The 21,001-nt window shown below is 37.2% G+C and overlaps 2 protein-coding genes across 4 annotated transcripts in view; both read right to left on the reverse strand.

The window, feature by feature from the left end:
* Positions 1–2,612, reverse strand: part of csgalnact2 (chondroitin sulfate N-acetylgalactosaminyltransferase 2) — an 11,615-nt gene extending 9,003 nt beyond the window's left edge. Inside the window, exon 1 of the mRNA XM_028468423.1 lies at positions 2,477–2,612. The gene's annotated coding sequence lies outside the window, so the exon portion shown is untranslated. The remainder of the gene's footprint in view (positions 1–2,476) is intronic.
* A 3,024-nt stretch (positions 2,613–5,636) lies between these two features.
* Positions 5,637–21,001, reverse strand: part of ret (ret proto-oncogene receptor tyrosine kinase) — a 32,616-nt gene continuing 17,251 nt past the window's right edge. For 2 of the 3 annotated variants that reach the window (XM_028469385.1, XM_028469387.1), the window contains 14 exons: positions 18,291–18,573; positions 18,013–18,144; positions 17,436–17,546; positions 14,985–15,101; positions 14,654–14,898; positions 14,422–14,569; positions 14,214–14,321; positions 13,915–14,129; positions 12,344–12,466; positions 12,190–12,260; positions 10,396–10,533; positions 10,122–10,221; positions 7,372–7,519; positions 5,637–6,496 (listed from right to left, as the gene is read on the reverse strand). In XM_028469385.1, coding sequence (XP_028325186.1) covers positions 6,339–6,496; positions 7,372–7,519; positions 10,122–10,221; positions 10,396–10,533; positions 12,190–12,260; positions 12,344–12,466; positions 13,915–14,129; positions 14,214–14,321; positions 14,422–14,569; positions 14,654–14,898; positions 14,985–15,101; positions 17,436–17,546; positions 18,013–18,144; positions 18,291–18,573 — 2,097 coding nt within the window. In that variant the 3' untranslated portion in view covers positions 5,637–6,338. Of the gene's footprint in view, positions 7,520–10,121; positions 10,222–10,395; positions 10,534–12,189; positions 12,261–12,343; positions 12,467–13,914; positions 14,130–14,213; positions 14,322–14,421; positions 14,570–14,653; positions 14,899–14,984; positions 15,102–17,435; positions 17,547–18,012; positions 18,145–18,290; positions 18,574–21,001 lie in introns of all 3 variants that reach the window. The other variant, XM_028469386.1, reaches the window with a different exon arrangement.

A 21,001-nucleotide genomic window follows, 5' to 3' on the forward strand; every position in this document is an offset into this window, starting at 1 on the left:
CAGTAAACAATATATTGGTTCCTTCAACAAACAGTGACAAAATTTATGTGAAGACCTACCTGCACATTTTAGTGAAAAAGCAGAAAAGGTTTTGGGAATTTATAAAAAAAAAAAAAAAAAACGATACTTAGCGAGAGCATATCGATGCTGAAAAATATCGCAATATTGAGATATCGTCACACTCCTACTCTTCAAAGCATGTAAAATTAAATATTTCTTTCCACATTGATACAAAGCATTTACTGTTTGAATTCTGTGTCACATTCATGGTTTGGTGACGTGTTTTAGGTCTCGGCTGTATTTAATCTAAGATCACAAAACTAAAGTAAAAGTCAACATTCAGGCTTTCCCAATTAAATCACACATATAAAACAACACTCAATGTGATCAAAAGAGATCTCAGATAAAATATCCTAAATGTCTTTTTAAATCTACTGCACAGCAAAACACTTTTACAGTTGTCCTCCCATGAACATTGAACAACAGTCTGTCTGTAAGGTCACACAGCAGCAGTTTTGGCCTCATGTGGTTATGCAATTTTTTTCCCCCCCCTTTCTTACGTGGCTGCTCTTCACCAGGATTCAAAGGCACAAATCTGCAACAGCGCTGCTATAATGAAAATCAGCAGGCCTTTGAGTCTAATGGCAGGGCTGGAATCCACACAGACTGCCTTAACTACACATTACTACACTCCTGCACACAATAAAGAAAGCAGCGAGATCAGAATACTAATATTAATACTAATACTAAGTATTAAAAGGTGTACCTCATCAAGATGTTACAAATAAGCAGCAAATATTGAAGGTTGTAGACAGTAGAGACCTAAAGGTCAAACCAAAATCTGGGCCATAGCAATTTCCTTCTTAGGGGTGCAAAACAATTTTGCAAGTTCAATTTGTTTTTAATTAATTAATAAAAAATAAACTGTCTTCATTTTAATTTTAGAGATGTTTTTCCCCCTCAGGTTTATTCAGTCTTCTTAAAACCTTTGCAAAGTGAAGAAATAGTTATGTACCGATGACTTCTCAAGCAAAATAAACATCATTTGAAATGTGGATGAAAATGAGCAAATATTATAATTAAGTATATTTACAATTGCATATATATATATATATATATATATATATATATCAGTCAGGGTAGGCAAGGTTGGCAGTGCCTACCAAAGGGTGAATTGATATTTTGATTATAACATAATTATAAATTATTTATTTTTCCATTTCCAATAGCCTACAATACCTTTAAGTTTGAAAGTGTCAGCATTTTGTGCTTTTCATAACCCAAATCGCTAAACATCGATATTTCCTAACCGCTGTAAGGCAGGTTAGGAAAGGCCACACCCACTCCCAAAAGCACACGGCTGATCTGCCTCTATTCCCATAGCGTGTTTTTATGTGTTTGCGCATACGCAGTCAGTTCCCCAAGATGAAAACCATTTACGTAAAAAGGCAGCTCTCTACGCTTCTTTCTTTCTACATTGAATGGTACAAAAGGAAGGATTGGCTTTGTGGATGTTCCTCACTGAGGCTGTTCTGAGTTGTTGTTGTTGTCATTTTCTCTGTGTTTCCAACACAAACAACGGATGCGCTGTCGTGTCATGAGATATATCTTGTTGGGAGAGTATGGAGGCTATATTAAATAATTGTTTGTTTCTTTATTGATGTTTCACGACGTTGATTTTGTTAAATGGCTAAATACTGGATATTGTTGGGTTTTTTCTTTCTTATTATGAATTTTATATTTTGATAAGTGCATTAAGATGACTTTGTTGTAAATTGCGCTATACAAATAAAGTTGAATTGAATTGAATTAACACTTGCCAGCAGAAACATATGAAATTGTCATTGGTGTTGACATTGGCGGTCTCGATTTGCAACGTGCCTACCCAACCCTAATGCTCACAGCACGTCACTGATATATATATATATATATATATATACACACACACACAAAATGATGGCACCCACATATAAAGGTAGAATTTGTGAGTATTTGGGCTAAAAGTTGATATAAATAACTCAATTGAATACATCAATTTGTAATTAAATTGTACTATTCAAGTTTAGATTACTTCAGAGTTAACAGCACCATACTTTAAAGGTGTAGGACTATAAGAAAGGTTTGGTTCTCCTCCTGAAAAGCAGTTTGCTTTAAGTCATCATGATTAAAATGGTTTCACTGAACAACACAAAACCCAAATTAAGATAAATCAACCTGTAATCATTATCGTTTTAATCACCAGACTTGTAATGTCTGTCAGTCTCTTATAATGAACAATAAATAACTAAAAGTAGTTTCAGTGTCAAACATTTTTATCGTTGTCCCTGTATCGCGTGCTCTAATTGTGACAGTTCCACACCGGATGCTCGCGCCCTTCCACAGCTAACTTAGCGCGGTCCGTCGCCTAAATGTCGCTTATTTAATTGCTTTACAATGACAGACTGTTAGCGCATTAATATAACGAACTGATACCCACCGAATCATGTCTTTGTCTGTTCCCGCTGGTGGTTTAGAGCGGAGTGGTTCCTGTTAGATGGACCGCAGCAGGACGCTTCTGTAGCAGAATGCCACGGAGCGGAGAAGAGAGGGAGCCGTAGTCCACTTCCGGTAACTGACGAGCCAATCAGAGCGGAGATGAAGAAAATCGTCATCACACACGCCGAGCTTCACAATACTGGACCCAAGGCATGAAAATGGATTAATAAAAACAAAATTTTAGATTTAGACCTTCTCGATAACTCTGGACAACTTTTAGCTTCCCTTCAAAGACTATCATTCTGTCATCAAATGTATTCCTAGCAATTTACTGCAGTTAATGAAGGGCTGCCCTTAGCAAAAAGTAGTATACTTGAAGTTCTTTTTATTAAGTATGCTTGAGTATAAGTATAGCAAGTATACTATGGACCATGTACTTGTTGCGTACTAGAAAGTATACTAATTTAATACTTCTTCGGACTAAATTGGAACATTTTAAGTTTACAAAAGTACACTCATCTATATACTACTAGTGTACTAAGTATATACTTCTAGTCCACATTTTAAGTTTATAAATGTATACTTTAAGTATACTTTATAAGGTAATTTTAAGTTTAAAAAAGTACTCTCATCTATATACTACTATTGTACTAAGTATATACTTCTCATCCACATTTTAAGTTTATAAAAATATACATTAAGTATACTTTATGAGGTCATTTTAAGTTTACAAAAGTACACTTTCAAGTATACAACAAGTACACTCATCTATGTACTACCAGTATACTAAGTATATACTTTATTAAAGTTTATACTTTAATAAAAATTTTTACTTAGACTCTAAGTATACTTTAATAAACAAAAATGTGGACTAGGAAAAAAAAATCTTAATTCACGAAGTTTATGAACTAAGAATTTTTTTTTACTAGTTTACTTGTTACACTTTAAGAATACTTATACGTTTGCTTAGCAAATTACTTGTAGCACACTATCTATTTACTTGAAATGTTCTTCTTAAAATATTTTTTAAAGTGAACTCATACTGTACGTACACTAGACTGCAATGAGCTTGATCAATAATGTCAAATCAAATGTTTCTCTGTTTCTGTGTATATTTTTAAGCTACATAAACGTAATGCAGTTGAGCACACAAACTATTTACTGTAAATTTTTAAACTCCGGCACTATATGATCTTGAACATGTACATTTATAACGGGGGTTATACCTCAAAGCAAATGTGTGTAGTGAAAAACTTTTTTATTCTGTTAAATTAAATGTAAGCACAGCTTTGTGGCAGAAAGAAATAATAAAAAAAAAAGTATGTACAAGCTTTAGTATTAAAGTGTAAGTCTAAGTATTAATGTACTTAGTCTTAGACTATTCTTTATATTTTTCAGTATAAGCTAAGAATACTTCACTATACTTTTCTTAAGTATATAAAATATAGTATATAAAAAGTACATTGCAAGTATAAATCAAAGTATTCTTGCAGTACACTTGAATAACCACCAACTATTTATCAAATTTTTTTGGAAATTGACATAAACTGTTTATTCTGTCATTTACATCCTGAAAATATTACATGAAAAAACTCATAATATAATAGAGCTAAAAAGGAAAAACATCATCACTTATTCTGATCAGAAAATACCACATACATAAAGCAAAATTGTCAAAGTCATTACCCATAACAAAAGTCTTCTTAGCCGAAATAAACAATTATATAATCTCTGCCAAACATTATACGAATAAAAAAGCAACGAATACATCACTAGAACTTTGTTACCGCCTCTGTTGTTTGTTTCTTAACCCTGCATTAAATCTGGATTATTTTTGTTTTCTTTTTCTGTTTTCTTCCACTCAGAAAATGTTCTCTGTGTAGAGTGATTGCCTGTATGTATGTATGTATATAACTTGTAAATATTGTTGGCACAGTGTAAATATTTCTGTATATAAAAAAATGAAAAAAAAAGTTAAAAAGAAAAAAAACAAAAAACACGGGACCCAAGGGATGATCGTTATCTTTTATGGACTGTTTACATTCTTTGGAACAATATCGGCTGCGTTATTATTTGATTATTCAGAAGTTTCCATGTCGTAGGTTATTTTGCTGTTTGTATTTTTCAATCGTTCTTCTTTGGTGATTATAGGCAATACTACTGTATGTTAAAGTAATCATAATTATTGCCTAATTTAAAATCCATCAATTAAAGTTTTCTGCATACAAATCTTTTTTTTAATTGTATGCCTTTACCCGGATTGTGCAATTGATGTATGAATGCTTTTTTTTTTTTTTCTTGTGTTGAGAATTTTATTTGATTAAACTTGAAGAAAAAAAATCACTACTGTGACAAAATGCCTAATGTAGAAATAAAACTTTTCCAAATCTAATTATTATTCAACGACAGTAAAACATTATGGAAAACCAAACATCCAGACATTTAACAAACCAAATTAACAGAGGAAACATTTTTATTATCCTACCTATTGTTGAACACTAGCAGCCTTTAAAGTAATCAGAATTTTTGCCATATTTAAATTCCTTAAATGAAAGTTTATAGCAAACAATTAACCCTTTTATTATAGTATGCCTTTGTATACTTGATGCATGAATGTAGTTTTGTTTAGTATTTTATTTAAATAAAATATTGGGAAAAAAATCACTACTGCAACAAAGTGGCTAATGTAGAAGTAAAACGTTTCCATATGTAATTATTATTATTCAACGACAGTTGATAACATTACAGCAAACCAAACATCCAAACATTTAACAAACCAACTTAGCCGAGGAAACATTTTTATTATCCTACCTATTGTTGAACACAAGCAACCTTTAAAAATGTTATTTTTTTGTTTGTTTGTTTTTTATTATATGATGTAAAATGACATGGATAAGCAATATTCTTTAAAAAACCTGTCTACATACAGGTACAAACAATGCTTTACTCACCTTTGCTTCGCTCCACACTGGTCCTACTTTCCTTCCTCTGACATGCTTTTTAATCAAGTTTATCAAGTTTTTTTTAGGCATAAAGGGAATCAATAGTAGATTTTTATTATTTATTAGTAACCGAACATAATATAATTTTACAATGTAACAGTGAAAGCACTCATTGGTTTACAGAGTCAATGGTTTTCTGCAAATAATGTCATTGCTGTGAATATTTGTAGTCTGACATCAGACATGGCAACTGTCTACATCAAACCTTGTGTCCTCTTACTGATGAGATGATATCTTTATGTAAAATACAAACTATAGACAAATATAAGGAGACCATCATTAAGTATGTCTACATTGCGTGTCTTTGGCAAGAACAGCTTAAAAACCATCTGAGAGAAGAAACACAAAATGGGCCTCTGACACGTTTCGGAGGACAATCGTCTCCCCGGTAGTAGAAACTTTTACATGTTCAGAACAAGTTCAGCATTTTGGCTTCCGTCCACTCAGTCCCAGCTGTCAACAAACAGCGATGGTACAAACGAGCCTTATTTAACTCCTGGGAAGGACCAAGATCTTCACAGTCGTACATTAACAATTGGAGGCTATTGCAGAAGCAGCACAGGCACTTTAATAGACATCGACACTGACATACAATCTGGTACAATAGTCATGCAGTGATACAATTTGGCCAACATGACCCATAAGGTAATAATGTACGTACTGAGGAGCTGAATGAAACGTGGTCTATGTTGATAGAGTTTTTATTTTGCAGCAAAAAAAGAACCTGGGTTGTGAACGTTGAATACCCGTGCAATAGAAATAAAAGGAAGCGGAATTCGCAAACAGGTTGTTTATGTACAGTCTTACAGAAATATACACATCTACCATCTGATCCTCATTTTCTACAGTGTCAGTTTGTCTTTAGCTATCAAGCTTGTCCACAGCTTTTGGGGGTGAAGGCAAAGCCATCCAGTTTGCATAAACACTATCATTGGCATATCTTGTAAAGACTGGATTAGTGGCATCATGTCTGTTGAGCGGTACCGGGCTCTTCTCGGGCCAGTTCGGGTATGACATGCCTAAAAATGAAAACATATCATTTTTCTGCACTCAGTAAAACATAAACAGTGTGCAGACAGTAAGGCTCTCAAATCGAACTCTGCAGTGTAGTGTCTGGGTTTGACTCCCAGAGGTGCAAATTCATAGTTCTGCTTCCAATACATAAACGGATGATCACATAACTGACAATTACATCCCTGACTCATGTTTCAAAAGCTCTAACTCTGCGCAGGGCTGCCTTTGCATAAGTTTTCAAGTTTATAGCTAAATGTTTACATTCCTGTGTGTGTTTGCATTGTATTTTCTATTGTAATAATAACCAAAGAGTTGCATCTAAAAGCCTTACTGTTTTCTGTTTAGTATTGGAATCACAACAGATGGTCAGATATCCATTAAAAAAGTCAGGCTATTCAAACAATCTGGAACTGAAACCACAATGAGTGATTGATTCAGTCAGGACCTGTTTCAAATGTTACACTCAGTTTTCTACGGTGCAAACAAATATCTAAAAAATGTCAGCTGAGCAAATGGAAAAATGGACTATTTACAAATCGAATACTGCTGAAGTACGAGTGTAATATGAATTATAATGGAGAATATATTCGATATTTACAAATGTATCACTTTGGTCAGCGTTCATGTACATTAGAAGCAGGTCCATATTAAACAAAACAAAAAAAAAGAGACGAGACGAGACACAAGATTTTTTTTCACTGAGTCTCTCATTTACGATGAAATGGGAGATAAGTCAGCATTGATCAGCAGAAGGCATGCCGAGATCACAGTCGCACACACTAGACTACGGAAAAAGCCAAATCACAGTTTTGCCAACAAAAGAGAGCTTTGTGTTGTGTGTCCTGTTTCTAAAATCGAGTAAATGCGTGGGAGATTCTACCATAGAGCTTGTTTTCAATCCATGTGGAGGGGAGGGTTCGAGGGAGAGGGGTGTTATTACAGTCCACTAGTGGCGTGTCCTCTTCAGAGAGGGCGTCGTCGTACAGCAGGGCGTCGGCCGGCGTGGACGCCGCCAGGTCCAGGTAATCCTGATGCAAGCATACGAGGGTGTGATTAGTCAGGGTAAGTATAGCAGAGGATGCTTAAGCTGCTTGTGCTACAGTTCAGATTTAAAAAAAGCTTCCCCTGAGCACGTCATGACGTGCTGCTGCTGCCTGCTCATAGAACATAGGCATTACCCTCACTGTATCTCAATATTCATTCTCAGTTTTATTATTGGCTTTAAAACTCCAATTAGAATATTAGCACACCCATGGGGTTAATCTGACCACAGGGATATTTGCCTCCAGAAAATGATTTTCAGAAAATTGTTGACCAAGTTTTTGTGTCAGGCACTTTGTTTATTTGTTAAATACATAAATAACCCCTTGATAATCAAACCTTGACCTGTTCTCTAGCGCCACCATCAGGCCAATCTTTTTATTAGAATGCATTTATCTTGAATAGTTTTCATTCAAATCTTCTCAAATTTACTGATGACATTAATGACCTAAAGAGTATGAACCCTATTGGTTTGTCGTGATGAAATGACCTGCCCTGCAGCGCCACCATCAGGTCAAACTTTCTTTTGTTCCTTTGTCTGCACATGCTGTCAAAGGTCAACACTACAAGAAGAGCAATCTTTTTAAAGACAGAAATGCATGATTTGTTATTGCAATTAAATAAATGAATTTCATTTATTGCATAAATGTGACCATCACTCCCTAAGGTACGGTAAGAAACACTTTATTTTAGGGAGGATATAAAAATAGAGGACAGTGTTACACCTGGGTGAGGGGGAAGGGAGCAGGGAAGAGGGAGTCAGGATAGGAAAATGGAAAGGGTGGGGAAGAGTTGATATTTTAAAATGAGAGTGAGATGTGATTTTGTAGTTGTGCATTTTGTGCTTATTGTGTTGTGTAATCAAGCCAGTCTGGTGACAAGTGTGAATCTTAGGTATAATGGTGGTGGCTGTGAACAGAGGGAAGGAGTCAGTAGTTATACCTAAAACTGGTATTTGGGATAACAGCCCAAGGCATGCCAGTGCATCCAAGACCAATGTTTGTGAAAGAACCGCAGCTGCAAACCCAAGCGCTGCCCCAGGCCCGAAGATGCAGCCAGCAGCAAGAGCGGGGGCCAAGGAGGCCCAGGCCACCCCCCCATGGCTGAGCAGCCCCCCGACGCCACAAAGATCCCAAGCCGAGAGGCAGCCACTGCTCCCCACATACACACCTGAGAAAGCCCCAAGGAGCCGAGGACCCAGCGCACTCCTCCACCGACCCCAAACCCTATCCCCAAGCCCCTCACCAACATTAAACCCCCCACCTCTACCCACACCCCAGCACCCAACTCCCCAAGGGGATGGCCTAGAGAGCCCCCTGCCTGAGACCCCAGCGGAGGAGCCAAGGCCCATGCCCAGAAGATGGCCAGAGCACAGGCCAGAAGGAATCGGAACAGAAGCAGCACTGGCAGGAGCCCGCCCAAGGACGACGGCCACATCCCCAGCCGCCTAGGGCACCAAGGGGAGGCTGCAAGTCGCCCCACCGGCCCCCATTCGCACCAGCCGAGCCCTCCAGAGAGCCCCAGATCACCGTTCATTGATGCCGCCTACGCGTTGAAACTGAGTTATTTCTAAAGTCAGACTGCCATACCGATATGCGGTGTGCGCAGCCCCGAGGTGGCAGAGCCCAAGCAGGGGCCACCCTGCACCGCACCCGCAGGCATGGAAAACCCCCACCAGGACCTGCCCAGCCAGCAGGCCAAGCCCGTTGGACCCCAAGGGCACCCACCCTGGGGAAAGCCCCCCACCCCAGCCCACAAACCGGCCACCAACCAGCAGGACCGCACAGCCTCAGACAGCGCAAGGACAGCAGCCCAGGCTCCACCACCCACTGGACAGCACAAGTCGCGAGGCAAGAAGAAGGGACACCAATGGCACACATCTGGTGCGGTACAGCAGCCAAGGGTGCCCCGGACCCACCCACCGGCCCGCAGATAGCAGGACAGACCCACCAGGCGGTCGACAGCAATCTCAACCCCCGGAACAGCGAGCACCACCCCCCAGCAAACAGCATCATCCCGAAGTGCCATGCAACCCCGCTCCAACCCAGGCACAGATGCCGGCAACCCCTCAGCGCGCCCAGCCCTCACACCGGCGCGGTAGGCCGCCCCAGGCCCGCACACTGTGGGGACCGCCCCCAAGGTAATCAGGAGACAGGACAAGCACAAAGCAACACCCGAAGGGAAGAGGCTCCCCTACACCCCACCAGGCCGACACCGCCTTGAGAAACCCCGCAAAGAAAAAAAAAGTCATGAAAATAAAGCAAAAAAAAGTCAACTATTATTTTTTGAATGATGACAGTAACAGGGGGGTTAAGGGAGGGGTGAGGGTTCATTCAGTGCAGTACAGTATTATTGCATTTGTGTCTGTATGTGACGCAGTGATGCAGCAAAGACGACTTTCTGCTCAGATCAGTGTGAAGGGGAAAGTGAATTAGAGCAGCGTCTGAGTGTCAGGCCTTAATGATGCATTACCAGTGTTTAGTTAAACGTGCATCATTGATGCAGAGGAAGAGGCTGAATCATAGTTTCCTCTCTGCAGTGGAAGAACACGAACAGCTTACGGCCACATGTTTGATAGCTGTAACATACCCGACTTTTCACCATCATCTTTTCCAGTTCTTTGCTGATGTCTGAGAACGTTGGCCTCTTGTCCGATTCTTGTTTCCAGCATCGGAGCATGAGGTTATACCTGCAGAGGAAAAATGTTTCCAACAAGGTCTCTTTATTATTCCCAGCGGAGTATTCTTTCCCTCACTACTGAACATCTTATTGCGATGGGAAGGGAGTTGGACGTTATAGCACTCAACAGCATTGAGCAGAGAAGAAGAATGCAGATGAATAACAGTAACAGAGCGGTACTAACATTTCCTCGGAGCAGTTCTCTGGTCTCTCCATCCTGTAGCCCGTCTTCAGGAGGTTAAACAGGCGTTCGGGAGCAATACCTGGGTATGGATTTCCTCCCAGCGTCACAATCTCCCATAACAACACACCAAATGACCAGCTGGGAGAAAAACAAGAAGAACATTTCAACACAAACTGAAAGGAAACAACTTTTGACTATAGTTTAAAGTTAGAAATAGTCATCCTTACATGTAACAATGTAATAACGGTGTTAGAAAAATCGATTCGGTGATATATGACAATATTTTACAGCGCGATTATCGTATCGAACCAAAAAATGACCAAATCAATTATTTAATCATGTTTTAAATGAAAAAAAAAAACATTTAATTGCACTAACTTATGCATAGCACGTAAATGCCAGGTCACTAGGTGTCAGTGAACCACATCAGACCTTGTTTAACGACCTCACTCTTCAATGCATTTTAGCTTGAAAGTTAATTGCTCTAAATATATATATATAAAGAATTTAAGAACATAACAGAATCAGAGTGTGGCGTATAAGGGTGCCAAGTGTAAATATTTTGTATAAAAGTTGTAGATAACACATCGTACTGTGTACTGTAAAGTGCTGCTGGTACACCTTCCATGACCGCACGCTTGATCTCTGCCGCCGGGAGAGAACCAGCCATACATATCACCCAGGCAGGCATCGGTGAAGGGTGGGTTGGAGCGGCTGTGTGTGTCACTGCTGTTAGCATATGTGCCAAACATTTAAGTTCAACATTTAGATTTATATTTAACATTTAACATTTAGATTTAAATTTAACATTTAACATTTAGATTTAGATTTAAACATTTAGATTTAACATTTAACATTTTGATTTAACATTTAACATTTAGATATAAGATTAAGCATTTAGATATGATATATAACATTTCGATTTCGATTTAAACATTTCGATTTAACATATAATATTTACATTTAGATTTAACATATAACATTTACATTTAGATTTAACATATAATATTTACATTTAGATTTAAACATTTAGATTTAACATATAATATTTACATTTAGATTTAAACATTTAGATTTGGATTTAATATTTAGATTTAGATTCAACATTTAGATATGACTTTGCATTTAGATATGATATATAACATTTAGATTTAGATTAAATATTTAGACTTAGATTTAACATTTAGATATAACATAACATTTAGATTTCAAATTTAGATTTAGATTCAATATTTAGATTTAGATCAAATATTTAGATATAGATTTAACATTTAGATATAACATATACCATTTAGATTTAAATTTAAATAATTAGATTTAATGCTTTTTTAAACCTCAATATATGTGGTTAAATGTTGTGTTAAATGTAGGAAAATGTGCTAAATATGAGAAAAGTGAGATAAATAATGAAAATGTGTTAGCTACAACTTTTATACTAAATTTTTACACTTGGCACCCCATATTTGTAGAAGCAAAAGTTGAAAAACGTAATTTGACAGTTTGATAAACATGCCACTTGTTTTTTATATTTATACTTGGATTACAGTTATCATTTACTTGTTCTCACAAGAAAAATGAAATAAATTGTATTCCATACCATTTTGTACACAGAATTGTGTTGATATTGCATTGTTTAGTAGTTAGTTAGAGATATATCGAGATATATCGTATTGTGACATGCAAATTGTGAATCGTATTGTATTGTCAGATTCATGGCAATGCACACCCCTACTATTTATGCTTTAACTCACTACAACAATTAAAAATAACCCTTCAAACAATGATGATACTCACACGTCACTTTGTGTTGTGTAGATGTGATCAAACAATGACTCTATTGCCATCCATTTAACAGGTATACGACCCTGGTGGAAAAAAGTGACTTTGTCAGTTTTTGACTTATTATAAATACAAAAACAAAACCCAATTTCTTTTCTAATTTTCTTACCTTGCTTCTCTTAACATATGAGTCCTCTTCATAAACATCTCTGGAGAGCCCAAAGTCAGAGATCTTCATCTTCCGTCCTTCTGCCACAAGCACGTTTCGTGCTGCAAGATCCCTGTGAACAAGCTGTTGGACCAACAGTTGGATTTTCTGAGCTTTCTAATTTACTTACTATACTTTTACAAACAAATGATTCAGTGCACAATACACCGTTTTGTTCACTTTAGATATACACAACAGAGTAGAATGTCTTTGTTAGTAAAACTAAATTAAAAGTGCAAATTCTCACAGTGCAAGGCAATAAATACAATCAGGGTTGGGGTCAATTACGATCTCTTATGGTAACAGGTCAGTTTTGACCCATGTCTTAAGTTAGCTGTGGATTAGAATACTAATAATATATTTGGTTCTCAAATCTTGGTTACCTTGTTAGGCTTCCTTATCCATAAATATATTTGCATTAATATTTTTGGTGTGGGTGTGCCAGTATACCTTTAGATTCCTTTTTTTTTTAAATGGTAGTATGATCCTTAAGAGAACACACAGGTAAACTTAATGTCAAACATATTTTAATTGTTTTAACTACATTAGCCATAGAACTGTAACATGGTTCCCCAGTTTTGTGTTTTTAATTAAATTGTAAATGACAGTTTTTATAAAAAATTTCATGCCAATTACAATTACAAAGTCAATTATCAGAAGTAAATTACAATTGAATCATGATTACAATTGCAACAAATTTTTCCAATTATAATGACATCATAATTGTAATTAATTACCGTATTTTTTGGACTATAAGGCACACTTAAAATCCTTTAATTTTCTCCAAAATCGACAGTGCGCCTTATAATCAGGTGCACCTTATGTATGAAATTAATATGTCAAAATGTTTTAGTACAACTTTGGTAAACTATGAAGCTGCACTGCTTGATGGATTTTTGGCACTTTAGGGCTACCATAGTCAGGCACCAAGTGAGTGTAATGTTCTATATTTTATGTTAAACCTGAACAATGTTGAGAGTTGTTGTTAATAAGTTGAATAAAGTTTGACTTATCTGACTATTTTGTTTCGCTTAATGCGTCTTAATAATAATAATAATAATAATAATAATAATAATAATAATAATAATAATAATAATAATAATAACAAACCGGTGCACCTTATAGTCCGGTGCGCCTTGTGTATGAAAATAGACCCAGTCAGACCCATTCATTGATAGTGCGCCTTATAATCCGGTACGCCTTATAGTCCGAAAAATACGGTACCAAATACGCAATGACAATTATAACTTACTCCAAGCCTGAATACAATAATAAAAATTCTGCAGGTAATTGCACGTGAAGTTATAAAACACATGCCACACACCATATCAGCACAGAATTATGACTAAAAGTAAAGCAAACTCTAAATTTGGTGCAATATTTATTCAAAATTAACAATAAACCTATACCTTTGATCATTATTGTTATCTTGCTTTTTTTTTTTTTTTTTAAACCCCTTTTTACGAATATGGTCAATGTCTTCTCTGTGAATATCAAGCATTGAATATTTAACAAAATGTTGCTTTAAATACCTTCATTTCTGCTAGGTATTGCATGCCTCTTGAAATCTGCCAAGCAAATGAGATCAGGTCACCCATAGTGAGCGCTCGGTCATCTGGGTTCTCCAGGTAGCTTGAGTTTCTATTGGCATCCCTGCCCATGTAGCTCGGGCCAACTTTTCGGCTTTCACGCAGGAAATTACGAAGTGACCCGAACTTGGCGTATTCAACGATGAGATACAATGGACCTATTCAGAGGAAAGTAGAGCTCAGGTCCCAATCTGCAGCACACATGCTCTGGCACAGAATGGAAGGAAGACCAAGGCTCTTACCGTCCTGGCTGCACGCTCCATACATCTTTATGACGTGTGGGTGGTTGACTTGCTTTAATAAAGTGAATTCTGACAGGAGGTCACGCAGCTCGCTGTGCGAGGCGTTCTCTGTTACACACACAAGAAACAGAGAAAGAGTTTGTACATTAACTCCCAATTTATTCCAGTTGCTGTCAGGTTTGTCGACGCACTTCTTCGTGAATTTTACCTTTTAGCATTTTCACAGCTACAGTTGTGTAACCCGCCTTCCCTTTCAGCCGGAAAGCTGTTGCTTTGACAACTTTTCCAAACTCTCCTTCTCCTAAAGTCTTGCCGAGTACAAGGTTTTTACGAGGAAACTCCCATTTTGGATCCTCCTGTTGGGAAAACACACATTTCATTGCTTCCTAACTGATCCAATAGACAGCTAGGGAAGGAATGTGTTTTAGTTCGAAGCTTACAGGTATTTTAAAGGTGTCCGTCTCAATGGATTCTTGAGATCCTCGCCGTACATTGTTTGCAGGAAAGCTGATGGGATAGCCCTGAGCGGGTCGGCGGAAGGTCATCTCAGCCGAAGCTATTGGAGGTTTGGGAGAGTTCTTGTGGTAGCGGTGGATGAAGTAGGAGGACAGGAGGATGGAGACGATGAAGGAGATCAGCAGAGCCGTGGCGATGATGGTTTTGCACATGTCGTCACACAGCACCTCTGGGAGTGGAAGTTATACAGTTATGGGTGGTAGAAGGGTGGGAGAAGTGATCAAAGTATTTGTTAGGATGGGAGCGAGAGCTCACCCTCTATATCTTCCTTCTCACAGAAGCATTTGTCAGCGTAGCAGTAGCAGGTTCCATAGCAGGCCTTAACACCGTTCCCACTCAAGCCTCTCTCATGTCCTCCGATAACAGCTTCCTCTGCAGAAATCAATAAAAATATGCAGAGTGAAAATCAGACTGGCCTCTCGACAAATATTATGGAAGTTTGTTGGTGATTTTATGGTGATGTTGTCAACTCAGCATGGAGAATACTGCAGTGAACTCTGTGTCCTCGCCTGGATAATCCCCATGAGAGATAATACCATGTAACACATACATGTACTGTATGTACAGTATGGCTTCACATGCACTCCAAAGATCCTTATTTGAGTCGCCCTCAGAAGTATAAATGCATTACATTACTCAATAAAAAAATACATCTAATAAAAATGTACAATTAATGCCATTTATTTGAGTGGTAATGGTGAAAAAAAAACACACTATGTGACAAGATGTATTTTCATAGTTGTAAGGCTCCATTCCCAGAACCACAAGGTGATCTGAATATGATGCAATCACAGTGACTGCTGCTGTGCTTCAGGACTAGGACGAGAAGTAGGAGTAATTACAAATGGCATGTTTGAGGAGTTCCATGAGTGAAGAGAGTAAACATTCATAAGCACTGTTAGACGTGATCTATAGGTTAATCAATGGGAATAAAAAAAACAGTCAGTACTGTGAAACACAGTAGCGTCAACAAGATCGTCCATACATTCACTGTCAAACGGCCAACAGTATTGGTAAATAAATAAATAAATAAAACGCATCTTCCACAACTTAGTTACTTGAGAACATTTTGTGATCTATACCTGAGGTACAAACAACCTGCACAGTTGTCTTAACCACAAATAGAATTTGTCTCCTCTCATCTTCTGTACCTGCTTATCCTTACAGGGTTGGTGGAGCCTATACTAACTGGGATTAAACCCAATAGCTGTAAAACCACTGGATAGGCCAGTGTAGGGTCACTGGAGATGTACAGGTTTGTGGGCCACCATGTGGAAGCATTGACACTAACCAAAATCCTTCAAATAATAAAGAGAATAAAGAGAGCCCACGTTAAGTATAGAATACAGTTGTTTGATATTGTGTATTATGTGTTTATTTGAAAATGAATAATACTTTTTAAAAACTCTAAAAAATAACATTTTATTCAGTAATTTAAAAAAAAGAAATGTTTACTACCAATTACTAAAGTTGACCAATAAACCAATGACTTGACATTTCAGGTGACCCCATTTTAACTCCAGGTTAAAACCCTAAGGTTGTAAAACACAGTACTACGGAAAGATCTTTTTTGTTTACTGCTTCTGAACATCATCCCTGCCGTTTAGACACAGGACTGTATGAATCATTTTTGGGAATGCTAACCATGCTACAAGCTACAGGCGATAAACTAGCAACTCACTGATTAGGCCTGATGTGAGTCACTGATGTGTGTGCATGTGCGCGGCTAAAGCGTGTGCGTGTGTGAGTAGCGAGTCACACGCACGCACGCACACACACACATGCACCAAACAACAACACAAATATTAAAATTACTCAAAATACACAAAACTAAATATTTATACAAAAAATACACAAAATGACAACAGAAATGCACGAAACTACACTAAAAAAAAATACAAAAATACACAAAATGACAACAGAATCACACTACCATGGCAACAAAAAACAATAATTATACAAAAAATGCGCAAAAAAACAACAGAAAAATACACAAAATCACGTAAAACAAAAAACTAAACAATATTTATATGAAAAGTACACAAACAGAAATGCACAAAAATATACAAAAAGGCTCCAAAAACACACAAAATGACTCCAAAAAACATACAGTATATTACAGAAATATACACCAAACAACAACAAAAATATAAAAATTACTAAAAATACACAAAACAAATATTTATATTTAGTTTAGTGTATACTTAACAGAAATGCACAAAACTGCACCAAAAAAGATACAAAAATACACAAAATGATTCCAGAATCACACTACAATGGCAACAAAAAACAATAATTATACAAAAAATGCACAAAAACACAACAGAAAGATACCAAAATACCCATAATAACTCCAAAAAACATACATTACAGAAGAATACACCAAACAAAAAAAATATAGAAATGAGTACAAAAAAACAACAAACACGTTTATCATGTGCATGTCCCATAATATTAAACCAGAGAAATTTCACACACTATTTTACTTTGAACCCAAAAATATATTCTTTTATAACACTACAGAGTATGTACACCTCTTTGTGCATCCAACCTTCAAACACACACTCATTTGGCCATAATTGACAACTCTACTTAAGCCCGTCCCACTATACAAATACATACTTCAAACAGGCACTGTACTAGTTTTAATCAAAGTGAAATCCTAAACAAGTATAAGTAACATATCATTACAGTTGGCTTCCTTACTTGTGCAGTCTTGTGGGCAGATTGACAAATCTTTGCTTTCCACTGCGTCACAGTAGCTATCTGGGCACGTCCGCAGGTCAGGAGAGCATGTTGAGTAGTTTTCAGATATTCCTTCAACAGGGAGAAAAAGGAGAAATGAGCTTAAGCTGCAAAATATGCACATTCAACCACATGACTCATTCTGGTAATGAAACCATAAGCATTTTGTGTAGACCCAATCACACACATCCTAAAATTTGGTGAGATTGACTTGATGTTTTAATGGCAATACATCACAGTTGTGGTTTGTTATAGTGATTGCATCGTGTTGAGAGAGCTTGTTTCGACCTAAATCAAGTCCAGACTTTCCATAACTCTTGTCTGTGTTGGTTGAAAACAGGCTGTTAATGAAAAGGGATACACATGCAGGACGAAGCTGTTTAATTTGTTTCTTTACAAACACGGAGGAAAATACAGTACGTTCCAACAGCTTTTAATAAACACATTCCAAGCCTCATAATTGTTCAGCAATGTTTAAATGGCTGCGTGATCTGAATCCAAAGTGCAGCCTTAGTCAGAGTTGTGAGCTTTGCTGTACCTTTCTCCGTGCCTTGTCTCCACTGGCATCTCCCTGCCGTGGCCCCCAGACCACGCACAGACTCACAGTCTCCCCGCTGTCTGTTCTCTGCACAGGACAAGAACTGCTGCCTCTCTGTACCAACTCTGCTTCCTACGTAAAAAAAAGAACACGATAAAGACTTTAGATAGAGGTTTAAATAACTGAAACAACCCATAACTTCATGTCTGAGTCAGTTAAAAGTTACGAACAGCAACAATAACCTTGAATAACCAAACTACAAATATGTGTGCTCTCACCATCACCCTCCAGTACAATCTGGATCAGAGTCGTAGCTTCCAGCTGCGTGTTTTCCTCTTCAGCCACAAGAACATATTGCAGTTCTTGACACTCAGCCTTGCGGAGCGCCTCAGAATCGTTTACGTAGAGCAGTCCCCACATCCCGTCTGAGGCCTGGGTGACACCAATGGCTGAATAGCAGGACTGTGAGTCAACAGATATATTCTTTTCTGGCAGCTCGAGGCTGTAGGTGACGCTGAAGCCATCAAACTCCAGGCAGTTGTCCACACACACTTGACCAACCTGGAAGCAGGTAGAATAATAATATAGAATGTAAATTAAAGATCTGATCAATATAATGAGTAACACAAAAATAGAAAACAAATAACACATACCGGTAATTTCCTTATCGTGCGAAAAGTATGATGGTTTTAGTTTTTTTTATCTGTATTGAAACGAACCAAAATGTGGGTAAAATGCAGACAAAATATTGAATGTTTAGTTCAATGTTATTTAAATAATTAAACTATTCATTAATTAACTGGAATTATAAAGCATTATTTATTCACCTAAACAAATACAAATATAAACCATTTAATTTTTTTTGTATTACTCCAAACAAAAAATTGCATCAATTTAATCAACAATATACATACTTACCTATTTATTTATTTTTTTTATTAAACTTCCAAATTCAAGATGTTTTTTTTCATCAGTGATGTTGGTAGAATTGCAAATTTGCATTTATAGAATTGTATTTATGTATATTGCCTTAATTCCCAATATTTTTTTGTCTTGTGTACCCTATTTGTATTTTTGTCAAATCACATGTACCTCCTCTTCATATCATAGGTACCTCCTCCATAATTGCATATGCTCAGTGGGCTCGCTTAAACTCCTTCCTGTGTCTCAAACATTGGCTCCTAATGGCTTAATGCACAAACTTAAAATAATAAGTGTAAACACCAATGCAACTTTAATGTGAAATATAGCTAACTAACTTATAGATAACTGAATGATTGTCTCCTATTGTCAGAAATGTTATTAAATGGCCTCCACAACATAAATGAATCCTGTTCCAATAAATTACAAGACAAGACAGAATTGTATTGAGCAATAGTAGCCTACTGTTAGTTTATGGTAAAGTTGTAATTGCAGCAATGATTAGTTCATGTGCAGAAGTGGTGGAGACCACCCTATTTAAATAAGCATTTTGCTCATTTAATGTGGAGTTTAATGTGAGTTAATGCAGCAACACAGTCTGTCAATCAGTCTGCACCATTTGAAGATGATCTACTGACCATCATCCAGCAGGTCTGACCTCCTGAGTACCTCTGTGCCACCACACTCTCATATGTGAACATTGTGCCATCACTGTGTAAAATACTCATCTAATCAGCTGATTCTGGCCCGATGCTCTTGCCATCAATGCAACACAAGAGTTTGACGGTCAAAACATCACTGAAGCGGTGCGTCCATAGCATCCTTTCTCCACCGCAGCGTCACCAGACTCCACACACGCACCGCTGCTGAAGCTTTTTCTCTCCCTCACACACACTTTACTCATGGTTTATTTTCTCATTCAGTGGCTGCTAACATTGACTATTATTTTATTTCAATTATTTTCTTATACTAGAAAGGTTCACTGGAGCCTTTTTTTCCATCTCCGCTGTGTTTTGTGCAAACATTTACTGCAGCGGATCTCTGAGTGTGTGTTTGCACCTGCTTGTCAGTCGTACTATTTTCCTGTGCTAAAACAATAACGAGCTATGATTAGGGATGTAACGATTCACTCAACTCCCGATACGATTCGATTCACGATACTGGGTTCACGATACGATTCTCTCACGATTTATTTTACAAAATGGGACTGTAGACAAATTTTTTTTTTTGGGAAAATAACTAGAAAATACTGTACTATTTTCCTTTTATTTTTCATTGTCAAAAGAATTCCTTGATAAACAATTCAAAACAATGCAATTTAACTAAAAATAAATCTTTAATGAAATAAAGTTATAATACAAATGAAAATGAAGCCTATTAATTTAAATTCTGGTTCTATAATAAACAATGCAAAACTGCATAATAGTTCTTTTTCTTTTTAAAAGTGCAACTGAAAATGTATTTTGTGCCTTAACAATTGGACTTTAAAAAAAAAAAAAAAAAACGTGATTACACTGATTTACGTCATATTTGTTTGGACCAGCAGAGGGCGCTGGTAATACAACGGTCGGTTGGTATGCAGATATCTTGCAGTGAAGAAGAGAAGCTATGCTAGCAGACAGAGCTAATAGAAAAACGTGACTTTTACAGATATTCCAAGTAATATTACAGATATTCTTTCGGTGCTTAAGGGGTAATGAATCATTTATTAACATATTTAAGAGTAGAAGGCGGCCAGAAAGAAAGTATTAGGAGACTTAGTGTAGTCTGCTAAGTGTAGACCCGCCGCCTACACTTGTGGATAGCGCCCTCTGCGGGTTAAAAAAAGTACTGCGATTCAATTTTCAAAAAATCGATATCAACCGTGATACCTATGAATCGATTTTCAACTGCCTTACGATTAATCGTTACATCCCTAGCTATGATACTATACATACTGCATTGATTAGAGGGGAACGCGCTAAATGGATTGAGGGTGCATTGTGACATGCAGCAGCCATGCACTCCTGATTCCCTGGGGTTTGTATGGCTTATTAGCGCGTGGAGTGACGTTTGCACACGTTTTAAT

This window comes from Gouania willdenowi, chromosome 15 (assembly GCF_900634775.1).
Source record: "Gouania willdenowi chromosome 15, fGouWil2.1, whole genome shotgun sequence".
NCBI lineage: Eukaryota > Metazoa > Chordata > Actinopteri > Blenniiformes > Gobiesocidae > Gouania > Gouania willdenowi.